The 23,236-nt window shown below is 34.4% G+C and overlaps 1 protein-coding gene across 8 annotated transcripts in view; it reads left to right on the top strand.

The window, feature by feature from the left end:
• Lrp1b (low density lipoprotein-related protein 1B) overlaps window positions 1–23,236 on the top strand; it is a 2,058,309-nt gene that overhangs the window by 1,905,421 nt on the left and 129,652 nt on the right. For all 8 annotated transcript variants that reach the window (XR_374143.4, XM_006498463.4, XM_006498461.4 and 5 more), the window contains 4 exons: window positions 5,310–5,416; window positions 17,352–17,481; window positions 22,224–22,330; window positions 22,664–22,796. Coding sequence is in view for 7 of the 8 variants with exons in the window: in XM_006498463.4 (XP_006498526.1) it covers window positions 5,310–5,416; window positions 17,352–17,481; window positions 22,224–22,330; window positions 22,664–22,796 (477 nt within the window). In the remaining variant the exon portion in view is untranslated. The remainder of the gene's footprint in view (window positions 1–5,309; window positions 5,417–17,351; window positions 17,482–22,223; window positions 22,331–22,663; window positions 22,797–23,236) is intronic.

Raw genomic sequence — 23,236 nt, 5'->3', positions numbered from 1 at the left:
AAATATCTGAATAGTGACAAATTATCATATTTTCAAAACTTTTGACTACAGATATTTCCTTTGATACATATTTAGCACTTCCTGTTAATTTTGTATTAAGTAGCAAAATATACCAGAAACAATAAATCACTTTTAGTTTTAAGAAAGAACCCTCATATACTATTAAATTCTCTTTGGGATTGCTTTACATTTAAGAAATAGAACACAGATACTGTTGAATTCTGTTTTGTTTTGTTTTGTTTTTTCAGATGGCTTTGCTTATGAATCTGACTTTGCGTATCTTATTTTAAATTATGTTACAAAAACTCCAGTTGTATGCCTGAGGATAATTGAAATGGTAGTGGTACAATTAATTTCCAGCTGTGTTTGAGGTGAAATATGGTTTTTTTTTTTGTATTTTAGCATTCATACAAGATGATGTGTTCATATTTATGGATTATCATCTGCTGATCATTTTCTTTGCTAGGTGTTCAATGGACATTGCTTCAGCAATGATCTATGCTCTAAAATCAAGGAAAGGTCACTGTCATTGGAACCATTTTGTAATATGAACCATAGTCTTGAAAATTCCTGAGAAGTCTCACCATTTTATTTTTAATTTATCAATAAAATTATAACATGCCACTGAAGTTCACATATAATTAATGTAGATTATAGTTTATTTTATATGTTTTTGAATTAAGGTATAGCTAATTATCTTTTTAATATCATGTAACTTGATTACATAGATTAGTTTTGTATATAGACAAGCTATCTCATTTATTTTAATTTCTAGAATCTTCACACTGAATCTATGTCAAATTATTTTATAGCATATCCTATATAAAAATGTATTGTAACAATCCTCAGTTGTTGACATTAATATAGCTTTTGTGGAACAAAGAGTAATTAAGGCTAGATGAGGAATGTGGAGATTGCCTGTCAGTGCTATGCCCTGAAGACTGTTTGGAAAGTTGCTTTCCTCTTTCAACTTTAGTGTCTTTAGTTCATGAGGGATAGTTTTGCCTCCCTCAGTATAGGTGGCACTAGCCATTCTTTGGGTTGCTCTGTGTTCATTGCTATTTTGAAATCCAGGAGTCTTCAAAGACAGAGGGAGCAAGCCCTACAGAAGCTTCTTGTTTGCCAGTGTGCTTTAGCAGATTCATGGAAAACATAATAGATTGTTCATGTGCTGGATTTCCCATTCACTCTTGATATACATACATATACACACACACACACACACACACACACACACATGCATACACACACATATATAAAATCTATATATATATATATGTATATACATATACAGATTTATATATATGTGTGTGTATATATATATACATATATAATCTGTGTAAATTATTTCTAATCTTAATGGTAACTATTATAATTATAAACCATATATATGTATATAGCACATGTATATATATATTACATACCATTAAGATGGGCACACCATTTTAGCAATTCTAGGAAAAGGGATGTATTTAGAATTTCTTTCCAGATGGGTTAGCTGCCAGGAACAGCCACACTGCTGCTTTAGTTCTAATATGCACAAATACTGCTACCTGGCCAACAATCTGAAACTCATTCTACTCTATTTGAAAGGCTTAAAGATTTTTATAAGCAATTAAAATTTAAAATTGATTTCATTAAATTTAGTTTTAAAAGTTTCAGTTTCACCTATCTAAAGACAGTAACTATGTTCTCAGCCATATAAATAACGTTAGAATCATATTAATATATGTCATTCCTCAATGGCACCTGTGGACATGCTGGTAAATTTTTTGTTTTGTTTTTTTGCATAGCAAAACAAAATATTTAATAAAAAATTACTTGGGTTTAATATTGTCAATTAAAAATATTTTCTAAACAAATAGTCTTTCTCTTTCCTTGCTGGAGCAGCAATTCTAATGACTTATGAGAAACATTTCATAAAGCAAATTCACTGTGCAATTATTAAATAAATGCCTCCAACAGACTGTGTAACTTATATCTAATCTTATGTCAGCAACATCCAACTCTGCATATAGTCTAATATGTCAAAGTCTATGAAGCCACTTAGCACATAGAAAATGTATTTGCCTTTAAATAGAATAAATGCAAGCTATAACTGTACAAGAAGTAATCCTGTTAAGGGTCAAACACATGTCTGTAAATGTTTCTTCTGCAGTTTCTAAGCATTTAGGAATGATATGTTCTAAAAATACTTTTTATCTTGATTTTTCTAAGGAAAATTATATTGATTGTTAACAGTCATTGCTAAATAAATACCACATACTTCACTATCATTTCTTTTTTCTAGAATAAACCTCCTTGACTTTACAAGCTCCAGTAAGATACAATAGTTTTGAATGTGGCAATGATGCAAACAAATAAGTAAAATAGAGGGCAAACAAAAGAAAGTCAGCTTCCTACTGTTCTGTACGCACTTTTGCAGTCTGTAGAAAATAACATATATTGCACTAGCCACAAGCATGGGCTTTGGTATCTAGTTGTATTGGTTCAGCTAAACACCATCTAGTTTGTTTTTTTTTTCCAGCTAGAATTCTTAGTCATTTAGAGTAAAGTTCTTATTCTCTCTCTTTCTCAGTTTGCTCATTTAGATAGGGGAATAGTGATGATATACATGCCTTGTAGAGTTGTTTTAAGGTTTGAGCAATAAGTTGGTTAAAGGACTTAGCCACACATGTTCCTAATGTCTAATGCAAATAGAGCATTAGCACCTTGCAGCTATAGTCATTATTTGTGGCAAAAAGTTATTTTAAGATTAGGGATTAAGGCATTATATAATGAGTATATGCATACACACATATACATATATACATATATATATATATACTCTATAATATATGCTGTTATATAGGTACATATACATATATACATATATGTATATGTCATATGCTATATGCTGTAAAGACAAGAGAATGAGCTGTTACTGAATGCCAATAAGGACACTGTGCCCTTTTTTAGAATTGGGAACAAAACACCCATGAAAGGAGTTACAGAGACAAAGTTTGGAGCTGTGACAAAAGGATGGACCATCTAGAGACTGCCATATCCAGGGATACACCCCATAATCAGCTTCCAAATGCTGACACCATTGCATACACTAGCAAGATTTTGCTGAAAGGACCCAGATATACCTGTCTCTTGTGAGACTATGCCGGGGCCTAACAAACACAGAAGTGGATGCTCACAGTCAGCTATTGGATGGATCACAGACCTCCCAATGGAGGAGCTAGAGAAAATACCCAAGGAGCTAAAGGGATCTGCAACCCTATAGGTGGAATAACATTATGAACTAACCAGTACCCCGGAGCTCTTGACTCTAGTTGCATATGTATCAAAAGATGGCCTAGTCGGCCATCACTGGAAAGAGAGGCCCATTGGACTTGCAAACTTTATATGCCTCAGTACAGGGGAACGCCAGGGCCAAAAAAATGGGAAAGAGTGGGTAGGGAAGTGTGGGGGGGAGAGGGTATGGGGACTTTTGGGATAGCATTGGAAATGTAATTGAGAAAAAATACGTAAGAAAGAAAGAAAGAAAGAAAGAAAGGAAGGAAGGAAGGAAGGAAGGAAGAAAGAAAGAGAGAGAGAGAGAGAGAAAGAAAGAAAGAAAGAAAGAAAGAAAGAAAGAAAGAAAGAAAGAAAGAAAGAAAGAAAGAAAGGAGTAGACATATTAGAATGTATCTATTTAGTAGTATTTCTGCATTTGTTTTCATTTGGTTGTGGTTTTTTTGTTTTTTACTGTTTTTATTTTATTTTTTTTTTTTGAGAAAAGTTTTTGCTGTGCATCCAAGCTAGCTTGGAATTTGCTACTCACTAGAGGGTAGGCTGAAATTTGGAACTATAGTTCTCACTTTTAAGCCCAAACAGTTATTTGTTGCCATTCTTCTGAAACTTACTTTGTTTTATTTATAGACCAATGGTCATATGCTAATACACAGTCTATCTGAAGCAGAACATTTCCTCTCTGATACTCATGACTCTGCCCAGTTCTTCAAAGATACCCTTTTTAAAAATGTAGGAGTGAGAAGACCAGCCAAACACTGCTAATGCTCAGAGACTGAGCAGCTCAGAGACGGGGATACTAATGGAAGTCTGCATTGTTGAACAACTCAAGTGGAATGATTTCTAATAGAAGGCTGAGTTGTTCATAGTCATTATGGAAGAGAATATCAGTCCATACAGGTTTTCCTCAGGCAAATGTCTCTTATCTGTTCCTCCTTCACATGAACAAGGATAATATTGCATGTTGCACAGCAGTATAGCCCAGGAGTGAAGCTATATGTAAAGAATATTTATCTAGCACCTAAAAGTAGATTTACATAATCAAACAATAAATTAAAATGAACGAATAAAACATTTTAAAGAAGACAATTAATGAATAGAGGAAACAGTCGCTGATTCTGCACATCCAAGATGCCAATCTGGAAAATGACGATGCCCAGCTATCACAATGATTACTCAACAGAACCGAGTTCTGAAGTCTTCCCTCAACATTGTAAAAAAAAAAAAAATCCTCTTAAGGCTGAAGTCAAGCAGTTAAGGCATGCTATTTGATTTCAGTCCTACAAGGAATATCGGGAATTAAATTAACATTGAAGACAATTTCAAAACTGACAAATTATTCAAGGCAAAGTAACAATTGCAAAAGCAAGGCAGGAGTGGGTAAATGGGTGGAGGAGCACCCTCAGAGAAGCAGGGGGAGAGGGAATAGGATAGGGGGCTCCTGCAGGGGGTAGACCTAGATAGGGAATGACATTTGAAATGTAAATAAGGAACGTGTCCAATAAAAGGAAAAAAAAAATTTTAAAAATATGCTTAAAAAAAAGCATACTCTTCTTTGGTCAATGCTTTGTGATCCATTCTTCTCTTGTGAACCCTGGGTTCTTCTATGACAAAATCAGATAAACAAAACCCCTAGCATACATGGTTAGTTTTCTTCTTATATTATTAAGCACACTAATATGCAAAGGCAGGAAATATTTATTAAATACATTAAATGGCATAAACTGTAACTGTAAAGATCATGTCGCAATCAACTAGTATATAAGTTTTCTACATTTGCTTGTACTTTTCTGTTATATTTTATTAAACAATAACTATAGTTTTAAATTTTAATGATTTATATTAATAACTTTAAAATTACATTTGAAAATTAATATACTATGTTTCATCGTTTCTTCATGAGACTTTTACCCTAAATAATCTCATTGCTTTTACTTACCTAATCTCTTTACATTATTCCTTACTTCTTTGTGTTGATCAGAATGCAGCTGATAAAACACTCTCACCCCATGCTGTCTTTCTATCTTCAGAGCCACAGACCTGTACACTGAAAGACTTTCTCTGCAGCAACGGAGACTGTGTATCATCAAGGTTCTGGTGTGATGGAGAGTTTGACTGTGCTGATGGCTCTGATGAGGTAGGGAACTCTGTGAACACCAAAGTAATCAGATTCCATGCAGGGTTATCATCATTCAATGTGGCGAGTGTGACCAAAAGTAGCTCGGGAGGGCACCCTGCTCTGGAGGCCCTAGATAAGTTTAATTTATGATTTTAGGCTGCACAGGCTGCATAGAATAACTGTGCTACTACTGACAACTAATTCTACATCTTGTTTTACCTCCACAGTTGGATATCTATCATGTAATAGGATGCTTGGAAATCCACTTCCATGTTGCTGATGTACTTGCAATTTGTAGATTTATTTATAAATTTGCTGATGTGTTTATAGCTGTTACTTATATTTTATGCATTTTAAAGTCTTTCTTCAACAGATACAGTATTATAAACTTTACTCTGTTCCATAAATTTTCATGAAACTTTGGTTGAAACTTTCCTTAGGTTATAAATCACAATCCATTTATTATAAGACCCACGCTTTAGGTGGAAATAGGAGATTATTTCTGTGGACAATTCTCCAAGCTTGAATTGTACTTAGGCTTTCTTGCTTTGTATTTGTGACCCCTGAAGCTTTAAAAGTAGTCATACTGAAATAATACAGGCTTTCTGCTTATACCACAGGAGCCAAGTGTGGGAACAATTATTTAAATATGTTTCTTACTTTACTTAAATGGGAGGAAAACAGAGAATGTAAATGAGTCCAAGGGAAAAAAAGGTCTTCAGTTTATTAAGGAAGTCATTTTTCTTTCACTTATATAGTACTAATTTGGATATATATTTTTTACCTCTTCAGGAAATGCATGCATTCAGTACTCATAGAACCCATCCCATCTTATTTAAACTGTAGAGCATACTCCTTATAGATTTAGAGGTTTCTGCTTCTAGCACTTCCCTAAGCATTCATTGAATTTCCATCTGATGGAGAAGCACAGCATACCTCTACTCTTTGGACAACAATGCATACAACTTAGGGCTTTTCAAGTCTACCTCCACTGTTACTAGGGACAGACGCTTCCATTTCCTTGCCATTTTGGAAAGTCCATCCTAATAAGAGATAGGAACAAAAGGTTTGGCCCAAATCAGGTGTAATTTTCACGTCAAGGCCAGCAAACCTGAGCCTTGGATTTGCAAAAACTATCTCAGGAAAAGTTAGAAAATATCCACTTTATTACTCAATGGCTATTCATAAAACAAAATCTAAACTCCCTTACAAGATTCTATAAGGTGACTGAATAGTTTACAGTGATCAGTCACATACTTATTTACCATCCATCATTTAAAAATGGTTTAAGCATTCCTATGTCATGCAAACTTATCATGCATGGATATGCATGGCAACGTTTTTATTTCTATTTTGCTTTCTTGACATTCTCCAGAAATTGTAAACATATTGCTTGAGGCTTATGATTTCTTGTTGCTTGATATTACTAAATGTCCAAAATATATAAGAATTATAAAGTCTAATTTTAGTGTAAATCTTTCCAAAATGTTATTCAAGTCAAAATAAATATATCTATTAACAACAGTCAACATGAAGGGCAAACTATTTTCATGGATGAATATATTTTCATTTACTAAGTGTCTTCAAGGCAATACTCTAAAGAAATCTTTTCTTTTATATAGTCTTAAGCTGCAGACAATGAATCCATAGTAAATTCTATTTTTTCTTTAAAATCTGTAATAACATTTATTTGATAAAAGACAGTGAATCAAATGACCAAAAAGAGACTTTAGCACAAAGTTAGAAAGGGCAATTGCATAGATTATTTTACCAGTAATTAGAAACTCTGGGAGAATTGTAAATATATATATATATATATATATATATATATATATATATATATACATACACACACACACATATATATACACACACATATATATATGCACTAAATGGCATGTGTTTTTAATGATATCCTTTCAAAAGAGTATGAAATAAACTTTAAACATTGAATTAGGTTCATTAAATGTTAAATACAAATCTCTGATGGCTTCTGATGGTTATATAGCAAATTATCTTCTAAATTTTCAATTGCATTTTTTTTGGTTTCTTTTGTTATTGTTTATTGTGCATGCAGTAGAATTGTGAACAGAGACCACAATATAGATGTGGTCAGAGGACAACTAGAAAAATGGTTTTCTGATTTCTTCATGTGGGCTCTGGGCTTTGAACTTAAATTGTTTGGCAGTTAATACAGCAACAAAAAAATAAAATAATTGAAATACATCAGTATATTATGATATCTTGCTTAGTATTCCTTTTATCCCCTAAATTATCTACTTCTATAAACAGTGAAAAATGAAGAGAAATAGAGGAGTTATGATTCTCTCAAGTATTTACAGTGATCTATAAATATCATTTCCCACATATTAGAAACAGTGCTGCTATGAGGGATGTGTAATTCTAGGTCTGGGAAAAGAATGTCACACATGAATTATTAATAACATCTTCAGATGTGAGCACACAGGACTTTAGGGTCAGTGATCACAGGGCATAGAGACAAGCGTGAAAGGGCCTCAGCTGAGAAAGGGAACAAGTGAAGTATCTAAAGAAAAAAGATTTTATAATGGACTGAAGTCCATGAGTTCACAATAGTACTTAAAAGGAAGATCTCAACAGTCATATTGCTAAGATATTAATATTATTAAGAAAATGTATGTTGTGGCTGGAAAGATGTCTTAGTGGTAAAAAAAACCACTTGCTTACAATGGCTTATAACTACAGTTCAAAGGGAATCTAACTCTTTCTTCTGGTCTTCCTGAAAATTACATGCACATGATGCTCAAACATACATGCAGACAAAACATTCATACACATAAAATCAAAACATATAAATCTTGAAAAATAGATAGAGATAATAGTATGCTAATCATACAGTATTACAGTAATTTGTGTTTGATTACATTATGCTTTTAATTATTTAAAATAATAGCTAACAGCCCTCATAAACATACATGAACAATACCATATAGTAATTCATATTAGGTTAAATTTTATATTAGAAAACATCAAGAAGAACTACCTTCTCTATTGTCAAAACACTAGAAACACCAATGCTATTTATTATTAACTTACTTCAGTTCAATGAAGCTAATATAATTATTCACTAAGTCTAGGAATGTTTATCAAGTAGTTACTATAATTATGAAATGGATTTAAATACTTAGTTCATAAATATGCATGACCTTTATACACACAGTTCTTAATTACGTGTCATAACTGGGAAAAGACAAACCAAAAAAAGCTTCTAGACTATACATCTTTTTTTTTTCCAAGACAGGGTTACTCTGTGTAGCCCTTGGCTGTCCTGGAACTCACTCTGTAGACCAGGCTGGCTTTGAACTTAGAAATCTGCCTGCCTCTGCCTCCTGAGTGCTGGGATTAAAGGTATGTGCAACCACGCCCAGCAAGACTATACATATTATGAACATAAATACAAAAATCCTTACCATAACACTCACAAAGTAAACCCAATAGCCTATTAAAAAATTACTCACCATGGTCAAGTGATTTATATTAAGGGTGCAAGAGTTATTTGATATTTGAAAATAAGTAATCATAATACACTGAGACAACAAAATGATAAATAAATATCATTTTTATAAAAAATGAGATTTTAATAAATTCAACATTCTTTGATTTACATAATGAATGAGTGGTCTTCCTGTACTTGTTAGGTAGTCCTGGCTAGCCTGGTACTTACTATGCAATCCATAGTTTGCTTGAACTCATGACTAACTTCCTGCTTCAAACTTGAAGACATACAGATCTTCTTTCATGTTCCCCAGTATCACTGCTTTCACATGCCACCCATTACAAACTATCATGACACATTTGTATTGTCTCAAAGGTAGATTAAGTTCTGGTAAAGCTTCCTTTGAGAAGCTTATCCTAAACAAGCCATGTTTGTTTTTCTTAGCAATCAATATAATTTTTGTTATTGTCATTTATATAGTGGTATTTTATATTAGCCTGTGAGCTCATAAAATATAAGTAACCCCTTTTTATTATCACTCATGAAAGTCTCTGGTATTAATATTTTAATATTTGGAAAAACATAGAAGCAAATGCCAATTATGTGAAGTCTAAAAATTGTCAATCAGCAAAAATAAAATAAAAAATAGGACATATAGCTTTTGTTCCCTAACCTGAGGATTAATCTGGAAAGAATAACAGTAATTCACTGTCTTCACTCTGGAAATATCCATAGCTGTCAAACAGCTAAGCCACTTGTTGGAAAGGAAATACTACAGTTTTGGAAAAATAGAAATTATTGTACTTGAGCAGAATAGCTCATTTAAATGAATATTTAGACCAGGTAGGCGAATATCACTCTTGTTTATCTCCCACAATGAACTGAGAGATTTCTAAAAGTGTATGTGTTCTTCTACTTGACTTCTAAATGAAATCTTTACCTGAGCAAATAGAAGTGCCACCATTACAAATCAATCTACAGTTATTTAAGGGCAAATGCTATTAAAAAAAAAAAAGAAGAAGAAGAAGCTGATTCACAAACAGCAAAATGGTAACAGGATCAGTTCAGAGGAAAAAAGATGAGTAAGAGAGAACACCAAGAGAAAGATGGATGACAATATGAAATGGACCTCCTCCAAGCTTCATGCCCATTCTAAATATACGAATATAACTGAAGTACAAGTGAAAGGACTTTGAATAACCTTTGTAAATATGATAAAAATCCTTAAAGACACAGCAAATAAGTCCCTTAAGGAAATTTATTAAAATACAGACAAATAGTGGAAGTGAATAAAACCACTGAAGACCTGAAATTAGAAATAGAAGCAAGAAAGAAAATAAAAATGAGGGAAATCTGGAAAGGAAGAATTTAGGAACCCAAATACACACCACAGAGGCAAGCTTCACCAACAAAGTACAACACATGGAACAGTGAATTTGTTACACTGAAGATACAATAGAAAGAACGGACATTTCAGTTAAAGTTACATCTAAAAACAAACAAACAAACAAAACAAAAAACAAAAAAACAAACAAACAAACAAACAAAAAAAACCAAGCCAAACAAAAAAACTCCTGACACCATTTTCCAGGAAATCTGGGACACTATAATAACACCAAATCTAAGAATAGAAGGAATAGAAAAGGAAAAGAAATACAGATCAAAAGCACAGAAAGTATTTATGATAAAAATCACAAAAGAAACTTTTCTTTCTAGCATAAAGATGGAATGTCTATTAAAGTACAAAAATAAAGACACAGAACATCAAATAAACAGGACCAGAAAAAGAAAATCCCCTTAGCACATAGTAATCAAAACACTAAATGTACAGAACAAAGAAAGAATAGTACAAACTACAAAGAAAAAGGGCCAATTTACAGAAAAAAAGAAGCAGAATTATTAATATTAGACTTAATTTCTCCATGGAGACTCTGAAAGAATAAAACAGCTTGGACATATGTGCTATAGACTCTAAAGTGGCACAAATGCTAGTTCAGACTATTATACCCAGCAAAACTTTCAATCACTATAGGTTAAAGAGATAAAACATGCCATGATATAAGCACATTTAATGAATATCTGTCTACAGCCCCAGGTCTAAAGAAGGTAATAGAAGACAAACTCCAACCTATACATGTTTACTCTATAAACCAAAAAAGGACTCCAAGGAAAAAATATCAGACTTTGTCAAAAGAAGAGAAATGCATGTGCAAAGGCATATAAAAACCACCACTACAACCAACACCACCAACAATAGCACAAATAATTGGGATCAATGATCATTGCAATGTCATAGCTTTCCATTAAAAAAAGACAGAGATGAATACACTGGGTGTGAAACACAGCTACCCTTCTGTCCTCTTCCTGCATCCAGAAAAAAAAATTGTAAAAAAAAAAAAATCAATGAAATAAACAAAAAGAAAGGAAACACAAAAGCATACCTTATTAACAAGGAGAGTTAGACATTGCAAGCAAATAGATCAAAGAAACATTTTGATGTGACCATTTGTGTGTGTGTGTGTTTCCCACATTTTTATTAGATATTTTCTTCATTTACATTTCAAATGCTATCTCAAAAGTCCCCTAAACCCTCCCCTGCCCTGCTCCCCTGCCCACTCACTCCCACTTCTTGGCCCTGGCATTCCCCTGTACTGGAGCTTATAAAGTTTGCAAGACCAAGGGGCCTCTCTTCCCAATGATGGCCGACTAAGCCATCTTCTGCTACATATGCAGCTAGAGACTAGAGCTCCAGCGGTACTGTTTAGTTCATATTGTTGTTCCACCTATAGGGTTACAGACCTCTTCAGATCTTGGGTACTTTCTCTAGCTCCTATATTGGGGGCCTTGTGTTCCATCCTATAGATGACTATAAGCATCCACTTCTGTATTTGCCATGCACTGGCAAAGCCTCACAGGAGACATCTATATCAGGGTCCCTTCAGCAAAATCTTGCTGGCATATGCAATAGCGTCTGCGTTTGGTGGCTGATTATGGGATGAATCCCTGGGTGGGGCAGTTTCTGGATGGTCCATCCCTTCGTCTTAGCTCGAAACTTTGTCTCTGTAACTCCTTCCATGGATATTTTATTCCGTATTCTAGGGAGGAATGAAGTATACAGGCGTTGGTCTTCCTTCTTGATTTTCTTGTGTTTTGGAAGTTGTATCTTGGGTATTCTAGGTTTCTGGGCTAATATCCACTTATCAGTGAGTGCATATCAAGTGACGTGTTTTGTGATTTTAATGTGTAGCAAAATAGACAGCAACCAAATAAGAATAGATAGGGCAAAACACTGTGTGCTTGTCAAAGGAAAAATTCATCAAGAGAGAGTTTCAGTGTGTATCATCTAGGCCCCCAAAATACCAAACAGTACTACAGCATAAATCACATATTGACCCTCACACACTTGGAGAATTCAGTATGAAACTGTCGCATAAGCATGTCAACCAAACAAAAACTAAACAGAAATGTGTGGCCTAAATGACATTATAAACCAAATCGACCTAGCAGATATTTACAGAACATTTCATCCAAATACAAAAGTATATAACTTCTCAGCACTTCATTGAAATGGTTACATAACTGACGATATGCTTGGATACAAAGTAATCTTCCACCAATAAATTTATATAGTTATAACACCAAATAACCTATCAGAACACAATGGGTGAATTATGAATAACAATAACAATAGAAACAATAAGAGTTTACAAACTTATAAGTTTAAATACATTGAAAGTTAATACCTCTCTAATGAACAAAAAAAATGAAACAGAAATTAAGACAGAAATTAAGACATGATAGAATTGAGTGAATATGAATACACAACATCACAAAACTTGCAGGACAAAAACAAAGTAATTCTAAGTTTATACCAAAAAGTTTGTACACTTTTAAAAAATGAGATTGTAACAGCACACCTGAGAGCTCTAGAATAAAAGGAGAAAATGACACACAAAAAGATTAGGCAACAAGAAAAAAATAAAACTCAAGGCTGAAATGAATATAATAGAAACAAAGACAATAATACAAATAATCAATGAAACAAAGAATTGGTTCTGTGAGAAAATCAATAAAATGAACAATCAACAAACCCAAATCCAAATTAACTAAAATGCCGAGAGAGAGAGAGAGACAGAGAGAGATAGAGAGACAGAGAAAGACAGAGAGAGACAGAGAACACAAAATAACAAATTCAGAGATGAAAATGTAGACAAAACAACAGACACTTAGGAAATCAAGAGAATTATAAGGACAGACTTTAAAGATCTATACTTCACAAAATTGGAAAATCCCAAATAAATAGGTTATTTTCTTAATACATATCATCCCCCAAAGTCAAATCAAGATGATATAAGCATGTTAAACAGACCTGAAATCCCCAGTGAAATAGAAGCCACCATTACCAGTTTCTCAACTGTTAAAAAAAAAAAAAAGTGCAGAAATCAACCAGACTTTCAAAGAAGAATTGATGTCAATACTTCTCAAATATTTCCACAAAATAGAAACAGATGGAACATTGCCCAATTCATTTTATAAGACTACAGTTATCTGGACAGTCAAGCCATATAACGCACTAAAATGGAAAGCTTACTCACCAATTTTTCCTCATGATCAAGATAAAAAAATATTCAACACTAAATACAAACTGAACCCAAGAACACATCAAAAGATCATCCACTATAATCAAGTAGGCTGCATGGCAAAGATTCAGGGGTGGTTCAACATAATTATTAAGTTAATAAATGTAATTAATAAATGTAATCTACTATATAAAGAAACTGATATAAAAACCATGTGATGATTGAAGATGGGGAAAAGCCCTTTGACACTGATACAACACCCTGTCACGATGAAAGTTTTAGGGGAGATTAAGGCTACAAGGGACATACCTAAACATAATAAAGGTAGATTACAGAACGTTTATAGTAAGCATCAACTTATATGTCAAGAAATTCAAAGCAATTAAGCTAAAATCAGGAAAAGGGCAATGCTGTCCACTCTCTCTGTAACTATTCAATATAGTTTTTGACACCTTTGCTAGAGAAACAAGACAATTGAAAGACATCAAGGGGATAAAATTTGGAAATGAAGTCAAACTGATTAGTTTGTAGACAATATGATAGAATACATAAGTTATGGGAAAATTTGCTAGAAAGCCCTATAGATGACAAACACATTCAGCAAAATAGCTGGATACAAAATTAACTTAGAAAAATCAAAAGCCTTCATATAAACAAATGACAAATGGTCTGAAGAGGAATCAGGGGGAAAACAATCACAATATCCTCAAATAATAGAAATTATTTGGGGGGTATTTCTACCCTAGCAAATGAAATAACTATATGATGAAAACTTCAAATCTTTGAAAAAAGAAGTTGCCAAACATATCAGAATATGTAAAGATCTTCCATTCTCATGAATCACTGGATTAATGTAAAAATCTCCATCCTATCAAGTGGAATTAACAAAAACAATGCAATCCCCATCCAAATTCAAGCACAATTATTCCAACAAAGATCTTGACATGATAATTTTCAGCTTCATATGGAAACACACACACACACACACACAAACATTACAAACCAAATAAAGAACAAAAAGAGTATCGCTAAAACAGTCCTGAACAATAAAACAAGTGCTACAGATATCACCATCCCTGATTTCAAGTTTTATTATAAAAATATTATAATTACTGCTATTGATTATGATGATGATAATAATAAAGTATTGGCATAAAAAAGACACATCAATCAATGAAATTGAACACCCAGACATAAATCCATATGCTTATGAATAACTGTTTTATAAAGAAGCCAGAAATATACACTAGAAAAACAACAGCATTTTCAACAGCTGGTACTATTCAAACTGGATGGCTGCATGTAGAAGAATCAAAATAGATTTGTATCTATCACATTGCCCAAAACTCAACTCCTCATGAACCAAAATTCTCATTCTAAAACCAGATAAGGAGAAACTGATAGAAGAGTATGTGTAGAATAGACTTGAATTTACTGTTCCAGGAAATGACTTTCTGTACACATCAAAATTACCACTGGGCATATGATCAGCAATTAATAAATCAAACTTCATGAAATGGAGGATCTTCACCACAGCCAAGAATACCATCATATAGAAAAACTGGGATCCTACAGAAAGGAAAGCGATTTTTACCAACTATTCATCAGAATGAAGACTGATACCCAAAATGTTGAAAGGACTAAGAACTAGATATCAAAAAAAAAAAAAAAAAAAAAAGGAAAGAAAGCAACCTCAAATTAAAAATGGGTACATATCAAACAAAGAATTTTCAAAGGAAACTCAAATGATCAAGAAACACTTCAGGAAAGGTTCAACATTCTTAGCCATCAGGGAAATGTAAATTAAAATTACTTTGAGATTTTATTTTATTCATGTAAGAATAGCTAAAAAATAATTTACAAATAAAAAAAAATAAAAAGGAATAGCATTAGCTGGCCAAGATAAGGACTGAGAATAACACAAATACACTGTAGTGTATACATTGTGGTGTATATAGCCACTATGAAAACCAGTGTGGTGGTTCCTCAGAAAAAGGGAATCCATCTACATTAAGATTAGAATCTACCATATGTGATAGTTTGAATAAAAATGACCCCTATAAGATCATAGGGAGTGGCAGAAATAGATGTGACCTTGTTGGAATAGGTGTACCACTATGTCTCTGGTTGTGGGCTTTGAGATTTCAGATTCTCAAGCCTGTCCCAGCGTCTTTCTTTCTGCTGTTGGTCAATCCAGATATAGAACTCTTAGCTACTTCACCACCATATTTGCCCCAGAGATACTATGTCTCCTGCCATGACAGTGGACTACATCTCTGAAACTGTAAACCAGACCCAATAAATGTTTTTCTTTGTAAATGTTGCCATGGTTAGATGTCTCTCCACAACATGAAAACTCTAAAAGATGTAAGTTAGTAGCAGGGACTGAATTATTTTTGTTATAAACCAGACCATCATCTTGTTTGAAGTAATATAGACTAGAAAATTAATTGTATATTTAAGAAGGACTTGGTGGGTCATCCTAGTAGGAACATGGAATACAGTAATGCTGAGGAGGGATTTGTACTGCAAAGCCTATCTCAAAAGCTTTCAGCAGACCATGTTAGTAAGTGGTCTAGACATATCTTATGATGTTTTGACAAAGAATGTAGCTGGGTTTTCCTGTCTGAAAGTCTAAACTGAAGAGTTTTGCATTGTATTTGCAGAGATTCAAGACAGGCTAGTGTTGGCTGGGTACTGTAGATATGAGTCACCAGTTTAATGAAGACTTAAAATGAAAAGAAACAACTTGGACAAGGAAAAATACAACAGTTTGAAGAGAAACAGAATATTAGGAAGTGTAAAAAGACTAAAGAAAGCCTGAAGTTAAATGGAATAAAGGGAAAGATGGCCTCAGAATAAGACCTCATCCAGCTAAGCTTCCAATTTATGAAAAGTAATTATAGATAAATGAAAAGAACATAAAGTAAACAATGGGGTAGTGTACACCATTAATATCAGCACTCTGAAGGTAGAGGCTGCTATATTTGCTGTGTTCATGGAAACGTTGTGGAATTGGACTGGATCAGTCTTTGGAAGTAGAAATGACTATAGTTAAGGACTTCATTTTCCAGTGTCTTCCTCTTCTTCAGCTGAGATGTTCTGAGCCCTGGAGCTATACTGTAGCAGTCAGATTATTGGCCTCTTCCCTAAATAGGTAATATCCCAATAATTTAAATCTGCATATTTAAATTCAGGACTTTCTAGTTGGGTTGACTGATACCAGCCCTGGGATGCAAGTTCAAACTATAGCTATATGGAAGCAACTGATGGTAAAGATAATAAAAAGACAACTTCCCAAATTGTACTGACTTCAATATGAAACAAGAAAAGTGGATTTTTTCTTCTAATACAAGCAATGTTAAGTTTCCTTTAACTAAAAGCAGTTTCAACTCTGCAATGTTATTTCACAAAGAACAACTCTCTATATATTGTGTTTGAAAACAATAATCATCTTTTTTAAAGTACAGGTTTACTTATTTATTTACATGTACATTTGTGCTTGTATTGTGTGCAGGTTCTCTTGTTGGCCAGATGAAGGCACAAGAACAATTAATGAAAGGAGGGCCATAAGTTTAAGAGGGAGTGATGGGGGTTAGAGATTCAGGGGTGGAGGCATGTGAGTAGTTGACAGGAGGAAAGTTAAGGGAATAAATTGTGTTATTATATCTTATTCTTAAAAATAAACTTTTAAAAATTCAAAAACTAAAACTATTCATGGAAAAACTTGGAAAATTGCCATCACTTTGTCATACTCACTAGCCAGCAACGAGCAACTGAGGTTTCCTATTCCGTTTTTATGGCTTCTAAACTCATCAACATTTTCAGTTTTCTTTTAAGTTTGCAGACTGCTTTCTTTAAAAATTTTAATTTAATTATTTTGTGTTATACTTGACAGAAAAATTGTGAAACAAGTTGTTCCAAAGATCAGTTTCAGTGTTCTAATGGCCAATGCCTGTCAGCGAAGTGGAAGTGCGATGGACATGAGGACTGTAAATACGGAGAAGATGAGAAAAACTGTGAGCCAGGTAAAATGATAATAGAACATCCACCTTAGTGGTTATTCTAAACTTGATGGAATTTAAACCAAGGCAGTGATGTACAGAAAACGGTTATACAAGCATTCAATATTCAGGCATTTAGAGATCACTTAGAGTATCTGAAAATAAAATCTTTATGTATTCTTTATATGTTCCAAAGTCATTTTGCTTGATAAATTCACTCGTTCATTCCTTAAATATGATTCTAAAATATACTCATCAAATATACAATGCTTATCTAGCTGTATCAATTACATTGTCTTATAGGAAAACAATTAAAAAGATTATACTCTCATCTATGTATAAATACAGAAATATAGACTTGGGAGACAACATCAAGAAGAGCTTAAGAAACAGCTTATAAGCTCATAAAGTATATGATAATTACTTAAAACTAGATGATGGCAATAATTTTTATGCGATAAATTATAATATTTAATTCATTTCAAGATCACATAAAGTATAATTAGGTTATGGAAATTTTCGAACCACTGTCTTGTCATTTACTTCTTTTTTCTTTTACAATCCAGATTTTATTCCACCCCCCACCTCCACCCCCCCGTACATCCCCTGACTGTTCCACATCCCATACCTTCTCCCTAACCCCCTGTCTCCATGAAGATTTCCCTGCCCCCCAACCCTACCTGACTTCTTTTTTTTCCATTTTTTATTAGATATTTTCTTCATTTACAATTCAAATGCTATCCCAAAAGTCCCTTATACCCTCCTGCCACACTGCTCTCCAACCCACCCACTCCCACTTCCTGGCCCTGGTATTCCCCTGTATTGGGGCATATAATCTTTGCAAGACCAAGGGCCTCTCCTCCCAATGATGACCGATTAGGCCATCTTCTGCTACATATGCAGCTAGAGACACGAGCTCAGGAGGTACTGGTTAGTTCATTTTGCTGTTCCTCCTATAGGGTTACAGACCCCTTCAGCTCCTTGGGTACTTTCTCTAGCTCCTCCATTGGGGGCCCTGTGTTCCATCCAATAGCTGACTGTGAGCATCCTCTTCTGTATTTTCCAGGCAGTGGCATAGCCTCCTACCTGACTTCTAAATTCCCTGGGACCTCCAATCTCTTGAGGGTTAGGTGCATCAACTCTGACTGAACATAGCAGTTCTCTGCTGTATATGTGTTGGGGGCCTCATCTCATCTGGTGTATGCTGTATATTTGGTGGTCCAGTGTTTGAGAGATATCAGGGTCCAGGTTATTTGAGACTGCTGGTCCTCCTACAGGGTTGCCCCATTCCTCAGCTTCTTTCAGCCTTCCCTAATTCAACCACAAGTATCAACAGCTTCTTTCCATTGGTTGGGTGCAAATATCTGCATCTGACTCTTTCAGCTGCTTGTTGGGTCTTCAGGAGTACTGTCAGGATAGGTCCCTTTTTGTTAGCACTCCATAGCCTTAGTAATAGTGTCAGGCCTTAGGGCCTCCCCTTGAGCTGGATACCACTTTGGGCATGTCCCTGGACATTCTTTTCCTCAGGCTCCTCTCCATTTCCATGTCTGTCGTTCTTTCGGACAGAAACAATTATGGGTCAGAGTTTTGACTGTGAGATGGCAACCCCTCCCTCATATGATGCCTTGTCTTCCTGTTGGAGGAGGGCTCTATAAGTTCCCACTCTCTAGTGTAGGGCATTTCTTCTAAGGTCCCTCCCTTTGAGTCCTGATAGTATCTCACCTTCCCGGTCTCTGGTGCATTCTGGAGAGTCCCCTGAGCATCCTACCTCCTGAGGTTGCCTGTTTTCATTCTTTTTGCTGGGCCCTCAGGGATTCAGTCCTTTTCCCTCACCCAGTTCTAGATCAGGTTCTCATGTCCCTGAAGCCCCTATCCACTTTCTTTCCCAGGTCTCTCCCTCCCTCCCCACTTGTGATTGCTTTCTTCTCTCTTTAAAGTGGGACTGAGGAGTCCTCACTTGGACCATTCAGCTTGTTGAACTTTTGAGTTCTGTGGACTGTATCTTGAGTATTTTGTACTTTAGGGAGGGTCTAAGTTACCTCACTCAGGATGATATTTTCTAGTTCTATCCATTTGCCTGCAAAAGTCAGGATGTCCTAATTCTTAATAGTTGAGTAGTATTCCATTGTGTACATGAACCACATTTTTTGTATCCATTCTTCTGTCATGGGTCATCTATTGTTGTTTCCAGCTTCTGGCTACCACAAATAAGGCCACTATAAACATAGTGGAACACATGCTTCTGTGGCATAATGAAGCATCTTTTGGGTATATACCCAAGAGTGATATTGCTGGATCTTCAGGTAGATCTATTTCCAATTTTCTGTGGAACCTCCATATTGATTTCCAGAGTAGTTGTACAAGTTTGCAATCTCACCAGCAATGGAGGAGTGTTCCTCTTTCTCCATATTCTTGCCAGCATGTATTGTCACCTGAGGTTTTGATTTTAGACATTCTGATAGGTGTAAGGTAGAATCTCAGGTAAAATGATTTGCATGGCTCTGATTACTAAGGACATAGAACATTTCTTTAGGAGCTTCTCAGCAATCCAAGATTCTTCTTTTTTGAATTCTCAGTTTAGTTCTATACCCCATTTTTGATTGTGTTATTTGATTTTTGGTGATTAGCTTCTTGAGTTCTTTATATATTTTGGATATTAGCCCATTATCGGATGTGGGGATAATGAAGATTTTTTTTCCCCAATCTATAGGTTGCCGATTTTTCTTATTGACTATGTCCTTTGCCTTACAGAAGCTTTTCAGTTTCATGAGGTCTAATATCAATTCTTGATATTAGAGCATGAGCCATTGGAATTCTGTTTAGCAATGTTTCCCCTGTTCCAATGAATCAGGGGTGATGCTTACCCCAGCTGTTCTTTTATTGTTAAGAATTATTTCCACAATTTTTTTTTGTCTTTCCAGATGAATTTAAGAATTGTTTTTTCCTTCTCTTTGAAGAATGTGTTGAGATTTTGATGGGGATTGCATTGAATCTGTAGACTGCCTTTGGTAGAATGGCTACTTTTACTATATTAATTTTGCTAATCCATGAGCATGAGAGATCTCTCCACTTTCTAAGATCTCCTTTGATTTTTTTTCTTGAGAGAGTTGAAGTTATTGTCATATAGGTCTTTCACTTATTTGGTTAGAGTTACCCCAAGTTATTTTATATTATGTATGGCTGTTATGAAAGGAGTTGTTTCCCTAATTTCTATCTCAGCCTGTTTATCATTTTATAAAGGAAGACTACTGATTTATTTGAGAAAATTTATATCCACTTCAGGCCACTTTCCTGAAGTTGTTTATCAGTGGGAGAAGTTCTCTGTTAGAATTTTTGTGGTCACTTATGTATACTATCATATCATTTGCAAATAGTGATACCTTTATTTCTTCTTTGCGAACTTGTATCTCCTTGATTTCTTTTTGTTGTATTATTGTTTTAGGTAGCACTTTGAGTACTATATTGAACAGATATGGGGAGAGTAGGTATCCTTGTCTTGTCCCCAATTTAAGTGGGATTGTTTCAAGAATGTTTCCATTTAATTTGATATTGGTTGTTGGTTTGCAGTAAATTGCTTTTACAATGTTTAGATATGGGCCTGGAATTCCTGATCTCTCTGATACTTTTAACATAAAGGGGTATTGTATTTTGTCAATTGCGTTTTCTGCATCTAAGGATTTGATCATGTGATTTTTTTCTCTGAGTTTGTTTATATAATGGATTACGTTAATGGATTTTCATATATTGAACCAATATTGCATTCCTGGGATGAAGCCTATTTGATTGTTTTGAATGATGGGTTTGATGGGTTTTTGGATTCAGTTTGTAAGAATTTTATTGAGTATTCATAGGTGAGATTGGTCTGAAGCTCTCATTTTTGGTTGGGTCCTTTTGTGGCTTAGGAATCAGAGTAATTGTGGCTTCATAGAACGAGTTTGGTAGTGTTCTTTTTGTTTCTTTTTTATGGAATAGTTTGAGGAGTATTGGCAATTTTTCCAGTTAAAATTCTGCTTAAGGAAAAACAAAAACAACAACAAAAAACTAGCAGTGGCGGTGCACAGCTTTAATTCCAGCATTGGGGAGGCAAAAGTAGGTAGGTGGTTCTTCGAGTTTGAGGCAAATCTGGCCATAGAGTGTGTTCTGGGATAGCCAGGGTTACACAGAGAAACCCTGTTTTGATAAACAAAAACAAATTAACAAGTATTAAAGAAAGAGATAGAAAGGGAGAGAGAGAGAGAGAGAGAGAGAGAGAGAGAGAGGGAGGGAGGGAGGGAGGGAGGGAGAAAGGAAGGAAGGAAGGAAGGAAGGAAGGAAGGAAGGAAGGAAGGAAGGAAGGAAGGATAATTATAAATTCTATGGGCTTGGGTAACTATCCAAATGTTATCTTTAAGTCTGAAGACAAAAATGTCCAAATATGTATCACTAGATCCTATGTAAAAAAATTAATTTTCTGTTTTATATATAGCATATATAAATGAAACACACTTACTCCTAGCTACTTAATTATTTTTTCAACTTTGAAAAGAGATTATTTTCAAATCATTGAAAATTGTGAGAAACTCACTTAACTCTTCAGGATCTATGGGATAAGATCTTAATGTATACTGTTTATCTAAATTCTTGTATTAAATTTTTACTTCACATCCCATCAGTAGCTATTCTTAATTTGGCCATGAATTCATCTTCTTATATTCATTTATATATTTTTCCTTCTAAACCAATTGTTTTTATTCCTATATCTAAACTTCAGCTTTATAATTGTTTAGCCTTTCCTGTCTGCTCATCAAGTGAATATATGTGTGCCAGTGGAGGATGTCTGTCAGCATCTTTGAAATGTAATGGAGAACCTGACTGTGTTGATGGTTCAGATGAGGTAAAACTCTATTATTTGATTCAAGCTTTTGAATTACATAATGTAAATGTAGTAAAAACAAGAAACATTTTTCTATTCGCACTGTCTCTACTGCTAGATGTTATACATAAATATAATATCTACAGCAAATAGAATGACCTTCATGCTTCATACAGAGACCTTCTGCACCCTAAAGAACACTGTTATTTGTAGAAATTGTGTTGATTACGATAAATAAAATAAATCTCATTCTATACCAAACATCCACTATTGTGAATTTTCTGGTTACACTGCCTATAATTCTATCACCATTCATGAAAACTCATGTGATGTGTTCCTTATGTGTTTTAACAGATGGACTGTGTGATAGAATGTAAGGAAGATCAGTTTCAATGCAAAAATAAAGCATACTGTATACCAATCCGATGGCTGTGCGATGGAATTTATGATTGTGTGGATGGCAGTGATGAAGAGACATGTGGCAGAGGTAAGGTACCATGTGTGTGTCCATAATGAGAGAATGAATAGTATCTATAAAACATGCAAAGAATAGGATTTATGAATAATTCTTTTAGCTCTTTTTAGTTCTAGTCCATAATGCCTTGCTCTAAATAAGATAAATCCACAAATTTTTGATACAAAATGTAATCCACAAGTATCCACACTGGGAAAAAATGTCACTCAGACTCATGAGTTCATAAAGTACTGGATGGAAGAATGTTTTCAGACTAGATAGGCATTGGGTCTATAATCTAGAGTGAGGTACAGTGGATACAGCCTCTGCAAAACAAGTAGCCTTTGAAGAGACCATAGAATTCGTAGAGACAAGAAACAGTCTGTGTTGGAACATGACAAGTATTTACAAACACAGGACATAGCCTCTGTAAAGAGAGTACATTGACTCTGTATCTGACACTGTTGCTAGCA

Source organism: Mus musculus, chromosome 2 (genome assembly GCF_000001635.26).
Source record: "Mus musculus strain C57BL/6J chromosome 2, GRCm38.p6 C57BL/6J".
NCBI classification, from domain to species: Eukaryota; Metazoa; Chordata; class Mammalia; order Rodentia; family Muridae; genus Mus; species Mus musculus.
This window is presented reverse-complemented; position numbering and strand designations above follow the sequence as displayed.